The 16396-nt window shown below is 44.0% G+C and overlaps 1 protein-coding gene across 5 annotated transcripts in view; it reads left to right on the top strand.

The window, feature by feature from the left end:
• Window positions 1–16396, top strand: part of rasal2 (RAS protein activator like 2) — a 114825-nt gene that overhangs the window by 97655 nt on the left and 774 nt on the right. For 3 of the 5 annotated variants that reach the window (XM_049599510.1, XM_049599507.1, XM_049599511.1), the window contains 6 exons: window positions 1557–1758; window positions 4427–4626; window positions 6900–7854; window positions 10169–10312; window positions 10517–10719; window positions 12260–12347. In XM_049599510.1, coding sequence (XP_049455467.1) covers window positions 1557–1758; window positions 4427–4626; window positions 6900–7854; window positions 10169–10312; window positions 10517–10719; window positions 12260–12347 — 1792 coding nt within the window. Of the gene's footprint in view, window positions 1–1556; window positions 1759–4426; window positions 4627–6899; window positions 7855–10168; window positions 10313–10516; window positions 10724–12259; window positions 12348–16396 lie in introns of those variants that run through there. The other 2 variants (XM_049599508.1, XM_049599509.1) reach the window with 2 other exon arrangements.

Here is a 16396-nt window from a genome sequence, read left to right as displayed (position 1 = left end):
GTTTGGGTCCTGATGGTTGTTGCTGAAGCTTCTGAGCAGAGACATCTTCCCCGTAAACCTTTCTCCTCTCACCTCCAGTCCAAGTCTCTGAAAATGCATCCACGTTTTCCAAAGACACAAACTCCACTAAAAGTTTCTGTAGCTGCTGGTAAAGCCTCCTGACAGCTGATCCAGCTGTGATCAGCTGCTGCCGTCATCACAAACAGACGTCGCTTCACATGACGTCTCATTTCTCTAAAGACATATTTCCTCGTATCTACCCGCTGTTCAGATTGTTCCTGAATCCTCTCAGCCTTCACATGTGCATCAGCTTTGAGGGCCGGACTGGACCCTTTGTCGGGCCGTTTCTGGTCCCTGGGCCGTATGTTTGACACCTCTGGTTTAATCTGTTAACTGTCTTCACGCTGGTATGAAACTTCAGAGTGAGGTGACGTATCAGATCAGTAGATCCGCAGCGTCCAATAGATCCAATGTGGGGCGTGTGTCGGCTGATAAAAGACTTCTGTGAAGGCTCCTTTCATGTATCCTCCCTCCTCCCTCCTCACTCCTCCCTCCTCCCTCCTCCCTCCTCAGAGCAGAAATAAGAGCTTTGAGATGGCATTAAAGATGCTGCACCAGGACTTTTGGTTCAAGCAAGAATCAGGCGAGGAAATGACAAATTAAAGACTTGGACGAACCTCTCGTCAACAATGCACAGTGCTCCCAAAAGTATAGAAAATTTCCACGTGCGAGATAAATCAGGCAGAATTAAGAAAAATCGTAGGTAAGCATGAAAATATCGTTACTACAGGTTCATCCAGCCGTTCATGTCGTCACTTATCTCTATGCTCTATCACTGGAGCAGGTGTGACTGCAGCTGGAGCCGCTACATGACCTTCCCTTGAGCTACACGCCTCGCCTTACTTAACGTACACGTCAGTCCACGATCAGCCCCGGTGGCCTGGAGGCAGAAGCTCTGATGCAAATGCACAGTTGGAGCTTAGCTAGCCATGATGCACTACGTTAACGTTACGCCTCGTTATTTACAAAGTGAATCATGTCTTTATGTGTTATAAATCATAAAGTGAGTCATTGCTACGTTTAGCCTCATGTTTATTCACTACAACGTCGTGTTGTATCAGGGTTCAGATGACCGTCATGTTGGTGGGATTGTCTCGTACTGCTGGGTGCAGTTTGTGGGGCTGTCGTGTACGCTACAACAGGAATGTGTCTGCAGCTAAACGTGTCTCAGTTGACACAGTAAGTTCATCACTTCCTGTCCTCCATCTGAGTTTTGTGCTTCATAATAGTCACGATTGCAAACAAGCTTTTGGATGAGACCCAGTTTTGAACATGAAGACGTGCAGATGACTCTCAGGAACAGACCTGCTCCCAGAATGAAATAAACCCTCTTGACCCTTGAAATGAAGTTTAAGGATAATGAAATATTTAAGGACTGAACACGTTTGTGCAACTCTGGCTTTTGTTTTTGACAAGCGTTTTCTTACGATGGTTAAAGAAGCTCTGAACAGAGAAACAAGGATCTGAATTTGGAGAAAACTGTGTGTCGTCTGCAGGTTTGGAAACAAAGAGGAGTACATGGCCTTTATGAACGACTTCCTGGAGCACGAGTGGGCGGGGATGATGCGTTTCCTGTCAGAGATCTCCAACCCGGAGACGCTGTCCAACACGCCAGGCTTCGAGGGTTACATCGACCTCGGCCGCGAGCTGTCCGTCCTTCACGCTCTGCTGTGGGAGGTCGTCTCTCAGCTGGACAAGGTACCAACCAACCAACAGCTGTGTGTGTGTGTGTGTGTGTGTGTGTGTGTGTGTGTGTGTGTGTGTGATGACATTCACAGGTTTTATTAATGGTTTTGGCACTGCAGACTGTGGCCAAGTGGCAAGCTTCCGGTTTAGCACTCCACTAACTTGAATAGGTATAAAATAATTTAATCTTGCAGCTCTTGTAGAATTTGGAAATGTTATCAGACCAAATGGAAAGGTCGTTATGGTAAAAAAAAAAAAATGTACCCGCTGATTTCTAGACATCCCTTCCACAATGTAAGTCTATGGGGAAAAGTCTTCTTGGGCCCAGTGACTTCACGTGACACATCCTGGAAATTGCAGTACCACTGTTTGGCCTCTACGAAAATTGGAGTAAAAGCCTGGTGCACTTTCTTTTGGCCTGCTGCCTCCGTGGACTACTTCCTGGCAGCTAAATATCAACCAGTGAGAGGAATTAAGAAAGTCGATACGTCACTTTAACTCCAACTCGTTTTTAAACTCTTTCAGAAATCTTGAACTGTTTAATAACTCTTCAATAAGTGTCAGTAATAAGAAGTTCTGGATGCTCAGGACTGACTTCCTGTTCCCATTAGTCTTACACCAGGCTCGGGTGGTATCAAAGTATTAAATTATACCATGGTATTATAAATCCAGAAGGTGTGATTTTTAATACCATCAAAAATATACAGATGTTTCTCTTTTTATTAAACTGAAAGCAGATGCTGTATTGATGTGAGGCCACCAGAGGTCAGTCTCAGGTGGGGCTGTGAGTGGTGCGATAACGTTAAAGGGCGAGTAGAAAAGAAAAAATTCCTCTTCCCTGTTTGGGAGTTTTGCCACATGTAATGACACCTTGTTTCTGCGGATGGACGGTCTAGGAGCCAGGCGGTTTGCTGGTGGATTTACGAAACCCACCAGCAACTACAAACCACGGACTTTTAGCTCGCTGCCAGGCTTGGCTAGCTAAGTACTATCAGGAATTAACCTCTTCCACCCTTCTCCTACACTGTGTAAGTGCTGTTTTAAGCCCCGTCTCCACCAAACCCTTTCAGTCCAGCACCTTTGGAACCAGCAGTAAGCCTTCAGACATGGTACCTAGACCCTCGGTGTGTTCAGACAGTCCTCTTAAATGTGGGCAGGGTTGTTGTCACTCACTGCTCCGTCCAGCACTCGCTGTATTTCCTCATCAGCGGTGACACAGATGGAAGTCTGCACCTGGTTTATCGTCCACAGAACGAGGCTGCACGCCCACATTTTCACAACAAAATAGAACAGGCTGCAGTGAGAGTCTCTCTCCATGGGATATTTCAAAATAGCAGCTTTGTGCATTTAGTCCTTCTCAGGCAAGCTCAGGGGTTTAGTGTTGCTGTAGCCCACAGGAAGTGAGGATTAGAATATATGACCTTCACATAATCCGCTCCAAATGAATCTATATTTTTAAAGTCATTACTAAAAGTGTGTGTCATATAAAAACTAAAGTGATGGTCAAAGTTGTCACAGTGAAATTTAAGGTGTGCTGATGGATTCACGTCATCAACTCATGCATTGAGTAACATTACAAGTTAACGTTCCACCTTAAAAGTTGCCGGCAGTCGGCCCAGTGAATGAAGTGATTTTTTTCTCTTTCATTTTATAGTTGTAGTTTACTGATGTATGAACAGAGGTTACATAAAACCAGAGTGAGCGTCCTCTACTGACCAATCAGACTGCAGGGTTTCTAGCTCCACCTTTTAGTACCAGATCTGTGTGCTAGGTACCCCAACAGAGGGGGGACCAAACATGGGGACGCTAAGGAACGCTGCTGTTGGGACCATCCACAACTTTTACTGTGGAAACAGAAACTATGAACTGAACTGAACTGAACTGAACTGCTTGGTGGAAACAGGACTTTAGTTTTCTGTGGACTCGTGCAGGTAGGCTTAGAGAAAGGGGGACTCGCTGTGTCCAGGTGGTGTAGTGGTCAGGAAAACCCTGCTGTTGATTCTGACATCATGTTGGTGACGTCGTACGACAAGTCAACAACGTAAATAATCGTGAGCCGTCCTCACAAATACAGACGCTGATCTGACCTGTTGAATCAGAGCTCAGAAACATCGGAGTGATTTCTGTTTTTATATCAGACCTTTATTAAACCAGGAAGTGACACTGAGGAGTGTTTGCTGAGTGTTCAGTTATTGATCAGTGATCATTGACAGAGTGTGTGTGATGTGAATATTTGATGACGTAACATGAATGAACATCAGGAGCAAAGGTCACTTCAGTTCATTTAACCACATCAACACTGCGTGGCTGAACTTCACAGCATGGCCTGAACCCCTCCCACCTCCTCCACCCCCTCTCACCCCCTCCCCCTTGGCTGTGCTGTGCCTCACCTGTCTCACCTGTCGGAGCTCAGTCTCAGCATGGCTCTGCTGTGTTTGCTGTGGTTCTGTTCAGTAGCAGCATGTTGTTCTAGTTGGTTTTTGTTTCCATTAAGTTTCCCTCATGTTTTTTTTCCTCCTCCCTCCTTCTGTTCACTTCCTGTCTGGCCGACTCTCTCTGTTGCCATGTTGCTCTCCCACCACCACCACCACCACCACCGCATCCTGGTGCTTCCATTCAAACCATCCACACACACACATATACACGCACACACACATACACGCACACACGGCAAACCCAGGGTGAAAATTCCTTCCTGCAGGCCACCATAGCAAAGCTGGGCCCCCTGCCGAGGATTCTGGGAGACATCTCTCGCTGCCTGGCTGCACCGACGCCCGTCCAGCAGCAGCTGAGACGCTTCCAAGAGCACAACTCTGCACACAACATCAGCGGCAGCCTGTCGTCAGGGTTACAGCGAATCTTTGAGGACCCCGCAGACAGGTAACCAATCAGCTGATCTGAGCCGTGAAAGGTCAGAGTGAAGGTCACATTAATCTGCCTTCAACAGAACTGAGGATGTGATGTCACAGCTTGGATGTGGGCGACATCATAACGATCACACACACTGATGCTAAAATCATTTTCTCTGTATCCAGACAGAGAATCCTGGTTTTTAAACTCTGACCTGGGAGTCCAAACAGCTAAACGTCACACAGCTGAAATGAAGTGTAGAGTGAGCGTACCTTCACTTATGTTCTTTAGTTTAAAGCTCCAGTGTGTCAGATTTAAAGTGAATATCATATAATCAGCTGTGTGTTCTCATTCCCTCAGAATGAGCTGTTTATATCTACACAGGGAGCAGGTCCTCGTCTACAGAGATCACCATGTTGCACCGCCATGTTTCTACAGTAGCCCAGAGCAGACAAACCAAACACTGACTCTAGAAAGGGACATACAGGTTTTCACATTGGCTCCTGGAGTTAGCAGCTCCTCTGCGTCGAGGAGCGTCTAAAAAAAACACTGAATATGTAACATGAAACGTCTTCATTCAGAGTGTTTCCTGGCTTAAATCAGCTGGTGTGTGTGTTCCTCTGAGGACCATTCAGCTCCTGAACACTGAAGGAATTCTGACCAGGAGAAGTTTCAGCTGGTTGTAATCTGCAGTCCTCACTGATAGTTGTCACTAGATCTGACACACTGGACCTTTAAATTAACTGTGTAGGATTTGAAAATGTTCTGTGGTGACTCCATGTGAAAGTATCAGATGAGACAAAGAGAAATCATGAGAGGTGGATCAACGTTTCTGATGGAAAATAAAATCAGGCTTCACTAAAAATAAACATCGGGCCACCAGCTGGCAGCTCTGTGAAGAAAAAGAAGTGAGAGGATCAGCAGAGAAAACAAAGGTTATGAATGTTTGTACAGAATCTCATGGCGATCCATCCAGTAACTGCTGAGATATTTTTAAAGGTTGTTTTATATTTATTAACTATAAATAGCACTGATTATTCTCTAAATCATCCATCACTTCAGATTAACGTCCTTCCTCTCACTCAGCCTCTGGCTCCACTTCCTTTCAATAAAAATCATCTGACAGAGTCTTGAAATGTGCTGCAGACATAATCTGTTAACATCACGTCAGCTGCATGTGTCAAACGAAAACCTGTCTCGAAACTAAATTATCAGTCTGCATTAAATGAATTATTATTGTTGTCATGTAGGTTTCCACATACAAGGAATTTGCTTTGGTGCACTGGTGCTTAGAAACAAGTAGAACACATGGGGAAAACAATAAAAATAGATTTTTTTTAAAGTATTTAAAACATGCACAGTGTAACTGTATAAACTGAGAGTCAGGAATATATTTGGGCTACATGCAAAGATTTACAGTACTAATTTGGGATTAAATGAAAACTGTAAATTTAGGTCACTTCGCTCGACATTTTGTGCGCCTATGTAACAATATTCACCAAAAACATTCCCCAAAAAATAACAACTATTTTTTCATTACGGAGGCATTACGTGTCCCTCCATCTCATTCTCCATAAGAACACCTTCAGGTTTATTTATTCAGATTTGGCACAAACTACTAATACTGAACTCAAACGTGAACTTATTAGTTTTTGGTTGTCAAAGGTCAAGGTCACTGTGACCTTGTATCTGTCTCATTCTCATAAACGCAAAATCTCAAAAACACTTTGAGGGAATTTCCTCTAGTTTGGCACAAAAGTCCACTTGGATTTAACGGTGAAGTCATTTGATTTTGATGGTCAAAGGTCAAGGTCACTGTGACCTTGCGTCCATCTCATTTTCATAAAGGAATTTCCTCAAATTTGGCACAAACGTCCTCTTGGATTAAAGGTGACGTCATTAGATTTTTGGTGGTCAAGGGTCAGGGTCACTGTGACCTTGCATCCGTCTCATTCTTGTGAACATGATAACTTAATCCCATAAATTTGGCACAAACTTATAAGAGTTATGGGTCTGGACGGACTCGGAGCCAGCAGTGGTCTGTAGCTCCACTAAACTCTGAACCCGCCCACTTTTTTACGGTCCAATCAAATGCGAAGTGTTGGATCTGTATCCTTCCACCAGTCAAATATCCTGTGTCAGTGAGAAATAGGTCACAGTACAGAGTTTGTGTTTCACAGGGACTTTCAGAATAAAAAACAAACTGTAATGTTCGGAGACGTCTTCACCCAAAGTCAAGGAAATGTGATGTCTGATGATGTGTTGAATCAGACTGACTCGTGTGTACGTGTCACTTCCTGCAGCCACAGCGATGTCCGCAGCCTGCAGTCTCCAGTGGCTGATCTGATGGAGGGTTACGTTAGAGGTCAGCGCCCTCTGCTGGCTCAGCAGCATCCCTCCGTCCACACCAGCTTCTCAGACCAGGAGGAGCGAGACAACCTGCTGCCCAACGGTCGCAGCATCTCTCTGGTGGATCTGCAGGACGTGCAGAGTCTGCACAGCCCCGCGGGGCCGCCAGCGCACCACGAGGCCCCGCCCCGCCTCAGCAGGGTCGGCTCCCAGGCCTCCATCGGCCACGCCCCGCCCCCTGTCAACTACCCCCACTCCAACCCTCTCACCCCCCAGCCGCACCAGACCAAAGCCCCGCCCAGAGACGGTCAGCCGCAGAGTGCGCCGCAGGTGAGGCGGCCGCTGCACCCGTCACTCAGCCAGCAGCGCAGCCTGCAGCCGCTGTCCTTCCAGAACCCCGTCTACCACCTGAGTAACCCCGCCCACAGCCTGTCCACACGCTCCGCCCACTCGCTGCGGCAGGACTCCAGCTCCGAGAACCTGAGCACGGAGAGCTCGCACAACAGCCACAGCAACTCCGATGACTTTGGCAGCCAAGTGGGGGTCAAAGGTCGCGTGGCGTCCAACAGCAGCCTGGACGAGTCCGGCAGCAGGCGGAGCGTGCAGAGCGAGGAGTGTTCTACGCCGCGCCGACACGCGCCGCCAGACCTCCCACCTGGTGTCGCCACGGCGGTCGCCATCCCCCGCCAGAGCACAACGGCAGGCACCGCCCATATCATCAAGGTGGAGCAGCAGAGCAGAGGGGCCAGGACGCCGCGCTCGCTCCCTCACAGCGCCTCCCTACGCAGCAGCAGCAGCGCCAACACAGATCCCACGCCCACCCCTGCCCACGCCAGCCGCCAACAGGCCACCTGCTCTGCGGAGAACATGGCTCCGCCCCCGAGGAGCGCCACCAAGCCTCCACAGCAGGTAATCAATCAATGAAATTTACATTTTTTAATTTGTCCACAAACTCGTGTCTGAAGTTTCCTGCAGCTTCTCATGTTTCAGGAGTTTAACTTAAAATTCTTCTGCAGGATCTTCAGAGTTTCATCAGTAGCTCCTCTCGCCCTCTTTCTTTGTCGCACAGAGGCCGATCAGAGAGTGGAGGGAAAGTGGGCGGGGATTTAAGGGTCCACCGTCAGTTGCGGGACAGGCGCTGCGCTGCTCTTTTTCATTATTAAACTTCATCAGACACGTGCAGTCTCCTGTCTGTGAGTGGATAATCCCAATATACCGTGGGGCACGTGGTGATTATCTGCATCACGTTCTGATTTAGACATTTCTGTTTGTGATCTGCATGATTATTAATTATTATTGCTGTGGGTTTTTAATAGAGTGTAAAACAGCTCATTTTCCACACGTCTACGGATGATGATGAATAAAGACATCACACAACAGAACAACAATCAAAGTAAATATTAAGTGTAATTAATTATTTGACATTTTTCAGTTAAATATCAAAATTTCAGATTTCCCTGAGAAACTCTGTGAATCATTACACCTATACAGTGCTGTGTGCAAGTTTCAGGCAGGTGTGAAGAAATGCTGTAAAGTATTGTTTATTTTTATCAATGACAAAATGCAAAGTGAGCGAACAGAAGAGAAATCTAAATCAAATCAATATTTGCCTTCAACACAGCATCAGTTCTTCCAGGTGCACCTGCACACAGTTTTTGGAGGAGCTCTGCAGGTAGGTTGTTCCAAACATCTTGGAGAACTAACCTCAGATCTTCTGTGGATGTCGGCTGCCTCAGATCCGTCTGTCTCTTCATGTAATCCCAGACAGACCAGATGATGTTGAGCTCAGGGCTCTGTGGGGGCAGCACCATCACTTCCAGGACTCCTTGTTGCTCTTGACGCTGAAGCATTGAGGACACCATTAATCCTGACCAAACCCCCAAATCCATCTGCAGAAGTGCAGCCCCAAACCTGCAGATGAACCGCCACCGTGCGTCACTGTCGCCTGCAGCCCTCCACATTTTGACTCATCAGTCCAGAGCACCTGCTGCCATCTCTCTGCAGCCCACTTCCTGTGTTTTCCTGCAGAGTTGAGTCGCTCTGCCTTGTTTCCACGTCGGAGGTTTGGCTTTTTGGCCGCAGCTCTTCCATGAAGACAGTCGATGGGTGTACCTGGGTCCCACTGTTTTCTGCTGGACATCTTCTGATTTCAAAGGCAAGAAGCATCATGTGTCTCTCACCTGCTGCAATCCTGCGCTCCTCAACATGTCCCGTTTCTTTGTGCCTCCTAAACAGCACATGTTGAAACCCCAGTGTGCTCTGAGATCTTTGCCTGGGAGAGACCCTGCTGATGCAGTGTAACCGCCTTGTGTCTTGTCACGGTGTGCGACCTGTGACAGCCTCACCTTGGCAGCAGAGTTTGGCTGCTCCTCTCCCAGTTTGAAGCCTCCTACACAGCTGTTTCTGTTTCAGTTCATGACTGTGTTTCAGCCGACACATGAACCTGATGATCATTAGCACCTGTTTGGTGTAACTGGTTAATCAAACACCTGCAGGTGTACCTGGAAGAGCTGATGCTGTGTTGAAGGCAAAGGGTGGTCACAGCAAATATTGATTTGATTTCTCTTCTGTTCGCTCACTTTGCATTTTGTAAATCTATAAAAGGTGAATAATTAAACTTTATATTTTTGAAACTGTTCTTACTTTACAGCATTTCTTCACACCTGCCTAAAACTCCTGCACAGTACTGTTTACCACACACACACACACACACACACACACACCTGCTGGAAAAACAGGCAGTGAGAAACATGTTGAACAGTGGATTTATTTCACTTTATTTATATTTATTACTTTATTTATTTTACAATTTATTCAGCGTCTTCTTCGGTGGTGCAACCCTAGCTTTGCGTACAGCACTGCCACGTCACCACAGATTTATTTTTTTGCATCAAATGCGTAGCTGCAATGCATTGTGGGTGATACAGACCTATCTGGAGTGACCATTGTTGTTCACTCCCTCAGCCCCCCGAGGATCCATCTCACCAAGTTCACTTCAGGTTTTTAGAGAACTGGAACGACACTCAGGATGGCGGCAGGGATTCCTCCAAGAGGAAGTCAACGAGGGCGTGTCGAAGGACTAATGAAACGCAGCAGCTTTAAAGGCTGTGACAAACTGTGGGAGTCCTGTTTTGGTCCCTAAACACGCTCTGGTTTTAATGAGATAATCGAACATTTAGTGCACGTGTCACAGGGTGTGATGATGTCACTGGTTTGTGTTCAGGTGGCGTCTCCGGTGGAGGCGGTGGCAGTGGCGATGTCTCCAGTGGAGCGGACGGCAGCCTGGGTGCTCAACAATGGCCAGTATGATGAGGAGGAGGAGGAGGGAGGGGAGAGGAGCCGAGAGGAGGGCAGGAACACTGAGAAGGTAGCACACACACCTGGACAGGTGTTCACCTGACCACTCTCACTGTGTGGTGGTAGTCTGTCTCTCTGTCTGTCTGTCTGTCTGTCTGTCTCGACACACCAAGCTGAGACGTGCAGAGTTTCTGTTACAAACCTGTAAATAAGGTGACTTGTGTTGTTCGTGCCACATTAACCTCCTCCTCCTCCTCTCCTCCTCCAACCTCAGTATGAGCTGGAGATCTCTCGGCTGAAGGAGCGTCTGCGGGTGTCCGGGCGGCGTCTGGAGGAGTACGAGCGGCGTCTGCTGGCTCAGGAGCAGCAGATGCAGAAGCTGCTGCTGGAGTACAAACACCGTCTGGAGGACAGCGAGGAGAGGCTGAGGAGGCAGCAGGAGGAGAAAGACAGCCAGATGAAGAGCATCATCTGCAGGTAGGGACAACAGTTACTCAGCAGTGTTTCATTTTAAGATATTAACATTGTCAGAACATCTTGAAACTATTTTGGGAACATTTCGACACTATTTGAGCGTTAAATGGTGCCATTTTTTAGGACATTTACAGAACAATGTTGACAGTTTGGGAACATTTTTCATACCAATTTAGGCAACATTTTCGTAACAAACTGTATGACACTTTTTTGGGAACATATTGTTGACATTTTGGGATCAGTGTGATTACAGTTTGGGAACATTTTAAAACTATTTTGGAAACATTCTGATGCTATTTTGAGAGCAAATTTTTTGATGACATTTACAGAACATTGTTGACAGTTTGGGAACATTTATATGACATTTTAGGCACATTTTCAAACATTCTGACTATTTTGGGAACTTTTTAGGCCATTTTTTAAACATTTGTTGCTATTGGGGGAAACTTGATGACTCTTTGGGAACCTTTTTTGACATTTTGGGAACTTTTGATGACATTTTAGGATTATTTCAGGCAAATTTTTTCCTAACATTTTTTTGCTATTTGGGAACATTTTACAGATAGTTGGGGAAAATTTTGACATTGTTTTGAGAGTAAAGTGGTGCCATTTTGTTTTTACAGAACATTGTTTAGACAGTAGGGCTGCAACTAACGATTATTTTTCATTGTCGACTAATCTGTCGATTATTTCTTTGATTAGTCGACTAATCATTTTATTGTTGTCATTGTTATCGTGTTGAAAAATGTCGGTCTGTTTCTCCCAAACCTCAAAATGATGTCATCTAATGTCTTGTTTTGTACTCACGCCAAAGGGTTCAGTTCACCGTCACAGGAGAGTGTGTAAATCTGCTAATATTTGAACATAAGAAGCTGCAATAAGAGTATTTTGGGTACTTTTATAGTACTTTTCTATGAAAATGACTCAAACCGATTAGTCGAATACTAAAATAGTCACCGATTATTTTAATAGTTGATTAGTCACCGATTAGTCGACTAATCGTTGCAGCCCTATTAGACAGTTGTAGACAATTTTTTCTTAACATTTGACACAATTTTGGGAACATTTTAATGATAGGTTTGGAACGTTTTTTGATACTGTGGCTTTGATGACAGATTGTAAAGGTTTTTCTGGATTTTGGCAACATGTTGACATTTGAAACATTTAAATTACATTTCAGTGACATTATCTGACAATTTAAACACTATTTTGGGAACCTTTTTTGACATTTTGGGAACTTTATGATGATCTTTTAAGAATGTAAAATTTTCTTAACATTTTGTCACTATTTTGAGAACATTTTTAGGATAGTTTGGGAACATTTTTTGACATTTCATGAACATCTTGTTGACATTTTTGGAACAGTTTGAGAACATTTCGGCAACATTTTGTTGACATTTGGGAACATTCTGATTACAGTTAAACTGAAGTGCATTTTAAAAAACATTTTTCATTTAAATGAAATAAAGACATGAAATTTAATAATGCCATTTTTTAAAATTCTTCAAATAACATGTGTGTGTGTGTGTGTGTGTGTGGTCAGGCTGATGGCGGTGGAGGAGGAGTTAAAGCGGGACCACGCAGAGATGCAGGCAGTGATTGAAGCCAAACAGAAGATCATTGACGCTCAGGTACAACATCACACCTGCAGACACACCTGTATCTACCTCCACACAGTGTTAACCATCAGTGAGGAAGCTCTGGACACCAACTTCATGTTAGTTTTAAATTACATTCACTGAAACATTAAATGGTTTCCTGTACAGCAGCTCTAAGCTCCACTGCTGTCACACAAACAAACAGCAGCCGTCTGTGAGTTTCACTTTTAGTTCTTCTTCTTTGCCTCTCATCGTCTCTTCACTGATTTCAGGTCAGTAACGGATGTGAAATAAACCAATCAGGCAAGTAGTGACTGTAGTCCCTCCCCCTCCCTCACCCCCGCCACCAAACCACGCTGTTTTTAGAAAAAAGAAAAGAAAAAAAAAAAAAACGCCATCAACAACGAGCGCCATCACACCTGAGCAGCCAATCACAGAGCAGATGTGTTTTTAACCCAACATTCATAGTTTGGGAACCTTTTTTGATGACTCTGGGAACATTTTCATGGAAACCCCTTTGGAAACCTTTTTTGACATTTTGGTATGTAGACACTGGAAAAATGTAAATGATATCTCACGGACATTATCTGAAAATTTTGACACTATTTTGGGAACATAATGTTGACATTTTTGGAAAGGTGTGATTAAAGTTTGGGCACATTTTGATGACAGTTTGGGAACCTTTGTTGATATGTTGCTAACATGTTGAGACTTGGGAAACATTTCAGTGACATTCAGGGACATTAGAACATTTTGGCACTATTTTGGGAACAACGTGATTACAATTTGGGAACATTTTGTTGACAGTTTGGAAAGCTTTCTAAAGCTTTGGGAACTTTGTGATGACTTCTTGTGGACATATTGTGGCAGTGCAGAAACATTTTGACAACATTTTCAGAATATTTTGATTCTATTTTGGGAACATTTTGATGTTTGGGAACTTTCTGAACATTTTGAGAATATTTTTGACAAATATTTCTGAATATTAACATTAACAGCTGATACACGTGCTGATACTGATAATCTGATGTATCTGTAATGGCGTCGGCAGAGTTGAGGTCATCAAAGGGTGAATTTATATAGTTTGTTAAAGTCTCACGGCGACACGTCTGATATCTTCAGGCTGCTGGCGTTTTGGTGTTTTGGTGTGTGGCGCTCTGAGCTGGTTTTATTTCTGTTTGGCTGCCGCCCCCATCCCCCTCTCCTCCCCTCCCTTCACCCCCCCTCCTCTTTGAAGCACCAGAGCTCCCAGTTCACTCTCTTTAAAAATGAAACGAGGCGACAGAAGGTTTAATGAGAGACGACCTGTCGGACTGCTCAGGTTCACTCAGCAGGTGAATCAAACATTCACACTCTGATTCCAGATCAGTTTGACTTCCTGCTGCAGAGCTTTAATCTCACTTTGGTTTTGTTGTGTTCAGTTTTTATTTTGGGCTGTTTCTTTTTTCTGCTGCGGCCTTCAAATGTTTTCTGAACGCTTTTACAGTTTGATTCTGTCGGGTCAAAGACACATCACAGCTCTACTCACCCTGGAACTGATTCCCTTATATTCAACCTTGAAATTCTATGAATTGATGTCATACAGGTCTTAAGGGATTTTAAGTAATGAATTATCAAATTTGAAGGCATTTTATTGGATAATCTGCATATTTTAAGACCTTTTTAAAGGATAACAATCCCTTAAAATTGACTCAAGACCTATGAAAGCCATTCCTGAATTTTTTCCCTCCCCACGACCTTAATTTCTCAATTAAAGTGAGAATAAATTCAGGGGTGATTTTTCAGCTGTTTGAGAAGTTTTAAGGGCTTTTCATCAGTTTAATCAAAGAAATAATCCTTTAAAAACCCATTAATTTATCCGTTCATTAATCCCAAATTTGGGGTGAACCCCTCAATTTGTACCCAAAGTGAAAAATTAATGTACAAATTAAAGAATATCTATGATGTTATATTTGAAAACCCAATCTTTGGACACCAGACACATGTTCTGACACAAACTTTTGTCTCCCTACTGCAATTTAAAATTAAGTTCTGCAGGTTTGCAGGTTTCGGTGGAGAAACACAATAAAACTCAATTTTTTTTATTTTTAACTTAAAAATTCCATTAATTCACTAATTATATAATAATGTAATTGAGGCCTTTTTAATTATTTAAGGGGATAGATTGATGGACTGTTACATTTATTAAGGTTTTTCTAGTAGATGATCTGCAGAGTTCTAAAGGCTTTCTGAAATTAAGTCACCCCTTAATCTCCCCTTAATTTAAAAATGTGGTCTTTTAAGGTAAAAAATGAAATGAAGCTTCAGAGACAAGTTATTTGGTAAATTTTAATGGGTTTTCAACACTAAGATGATCCATTCTAAACCCCATATGAAAAATGTACACAGTTCTTACATCTTAAAAGTCCCTTAACTACTCTAATAAACTACAGTTCATTAGTTGATCTCAGATCTGCATTTATTATTTTGTAAATTTTAAGAGCTTAAAACCCCGAAGAAACCATTTAATGCACTGCAGTCTATTAATTTACTACTAATAAAGATATTGATATGTTAACAAAAGTCCCTTAAAATCTCTAAAAATATTTTTGAGATCTGACGTTAACTGAAATCATTTTTATTTTTTTCTTAGATATTTTTAGGGCATGTTTTTGCCTTTAATTGATAGGACAGTGAAGTGTGAAGGAGGGAGAGAGAGAGGGAGAGACATGCAGCAAAGGGCCACAGGCTGGAGTCAAACCCAGGCTGCTGCGGCAACAGCCTTGTACATGGGGCGCCTGCTCTACCACTAAGCCACCGACGCCTCTGAAACCATTCATCTTCAAATATACCTTAAAGTTATCATTAATGGATTTATCAAATATATTTAAGTGTTGTAAATCTACTTACTTTAAAAGCTCTTAAAACAAATGAGCTTTGGTTTTAAAACTTTCAAAATAAAGGTGTTTTTAAGGGGTTTAGTTTTTCAAATTAATGGACACATTTTCAGATGGTGATAAGTTAAAGGGATAGTGCACCCAAAAATGAAAATGCAGCCATTATCTACTCACCCATATGCCGAGGGAGGCTCAGGTGAAGTTTTAGAGTCCTCACATCACTTGCAGAGATCGGCGGGGGGAGCGGCCAGCACACCTAATGGCTGATGGCGCCCCAGACTAACGTCCAAGAACACAAAATTGAATCCACAAAATATCTCCATACTGCTCGTCCGTAGTGATCCAAGTGTCCTGAAGCCCCGACATAAAAAGTTGTTTGGAAAAACCTCATTTGAACTCTGTTTTTAGCCTCATTGTAGCCTGTAGCTCTGACTGCCTCTCTGGGCACCACGCTCACGTGTGCGCGCTCAGGGTGATCGGTGATGCACGGTCTCTGAAGAGCAGCAGTCTCGTCAGTACTGATGTCCAGATTCTCAAGTGCAGGCATCGCCAATTCCCAGTCTGAGCAGCAAAGACTTTCCTCATCCGTTGGCATTGCTTTGCATTTGAAACAACTACACCAGCAGGTTTCCAGTGCTCCACTCCGGTATTCTGCGGCTGGCTGAGGGTTAGGCTCATGAGCTGCGGCGGCTGCTTCGTCCAGTAGCCTGAGTTCCGTGCGTATACTCGGGCTCAAACAAATACGGCTCAACAAAGAAACGCTGTTCGTCCTCAGTTTCAAAGTCTTCAGACATGTTGGGCTGTCCTTTGCTAAAAGACCGTAGTCAATCAATTTTACTTATAAAGCCCAATATCACAAATCACAATTTGCCTCACAGGGCTTTACAGCATACGACAGATATTTTGTGGATTCAATTTTGTGTTCTTGGACGTTAGTCTGGGGCGCCGTCAGCCTCCATTAGGTGTGCTAGCCACTTTCCCCTTGGATCTCCGCAAGTGATGTGAGGACTCTAAAACTTCACCTGAGCCTCCCTCGGCATATGGGTGAGTAGATAATGGCTGAATTTTCATTTTTGCGTGCACTATCCCTTTAAGGAGATACTTTTTTAACTTATCAAAATTGTCTTTTTCAAACCTTGAGAAGAATTTAAACTCAAAGAGACTTGGTGCTGTGATGTGTTTTTACTCGACAGATCATCACGCACC

This window comes from Epinephelus fuscoguttatus, linkage group LG15, assembly GCF_011397635.1.
Source record: "Epinephelus fuscoguttatus linkage group LG15, E.fuscoguttatus.final_Chr_v1".
In the NCBI taxonomy this organism is placed as follows: Eukaryota; Metazoa; Chordata; class Actinopteri; order Perciformes; family Serranidae; genus Epinephelus; species Epinephelus fuscoguttatus.
The sequence above is the reverse complement of the archived record's forward strand: the minus strand, read 5'-3'. Positions and strand labels throughout refer to the sequence as shown.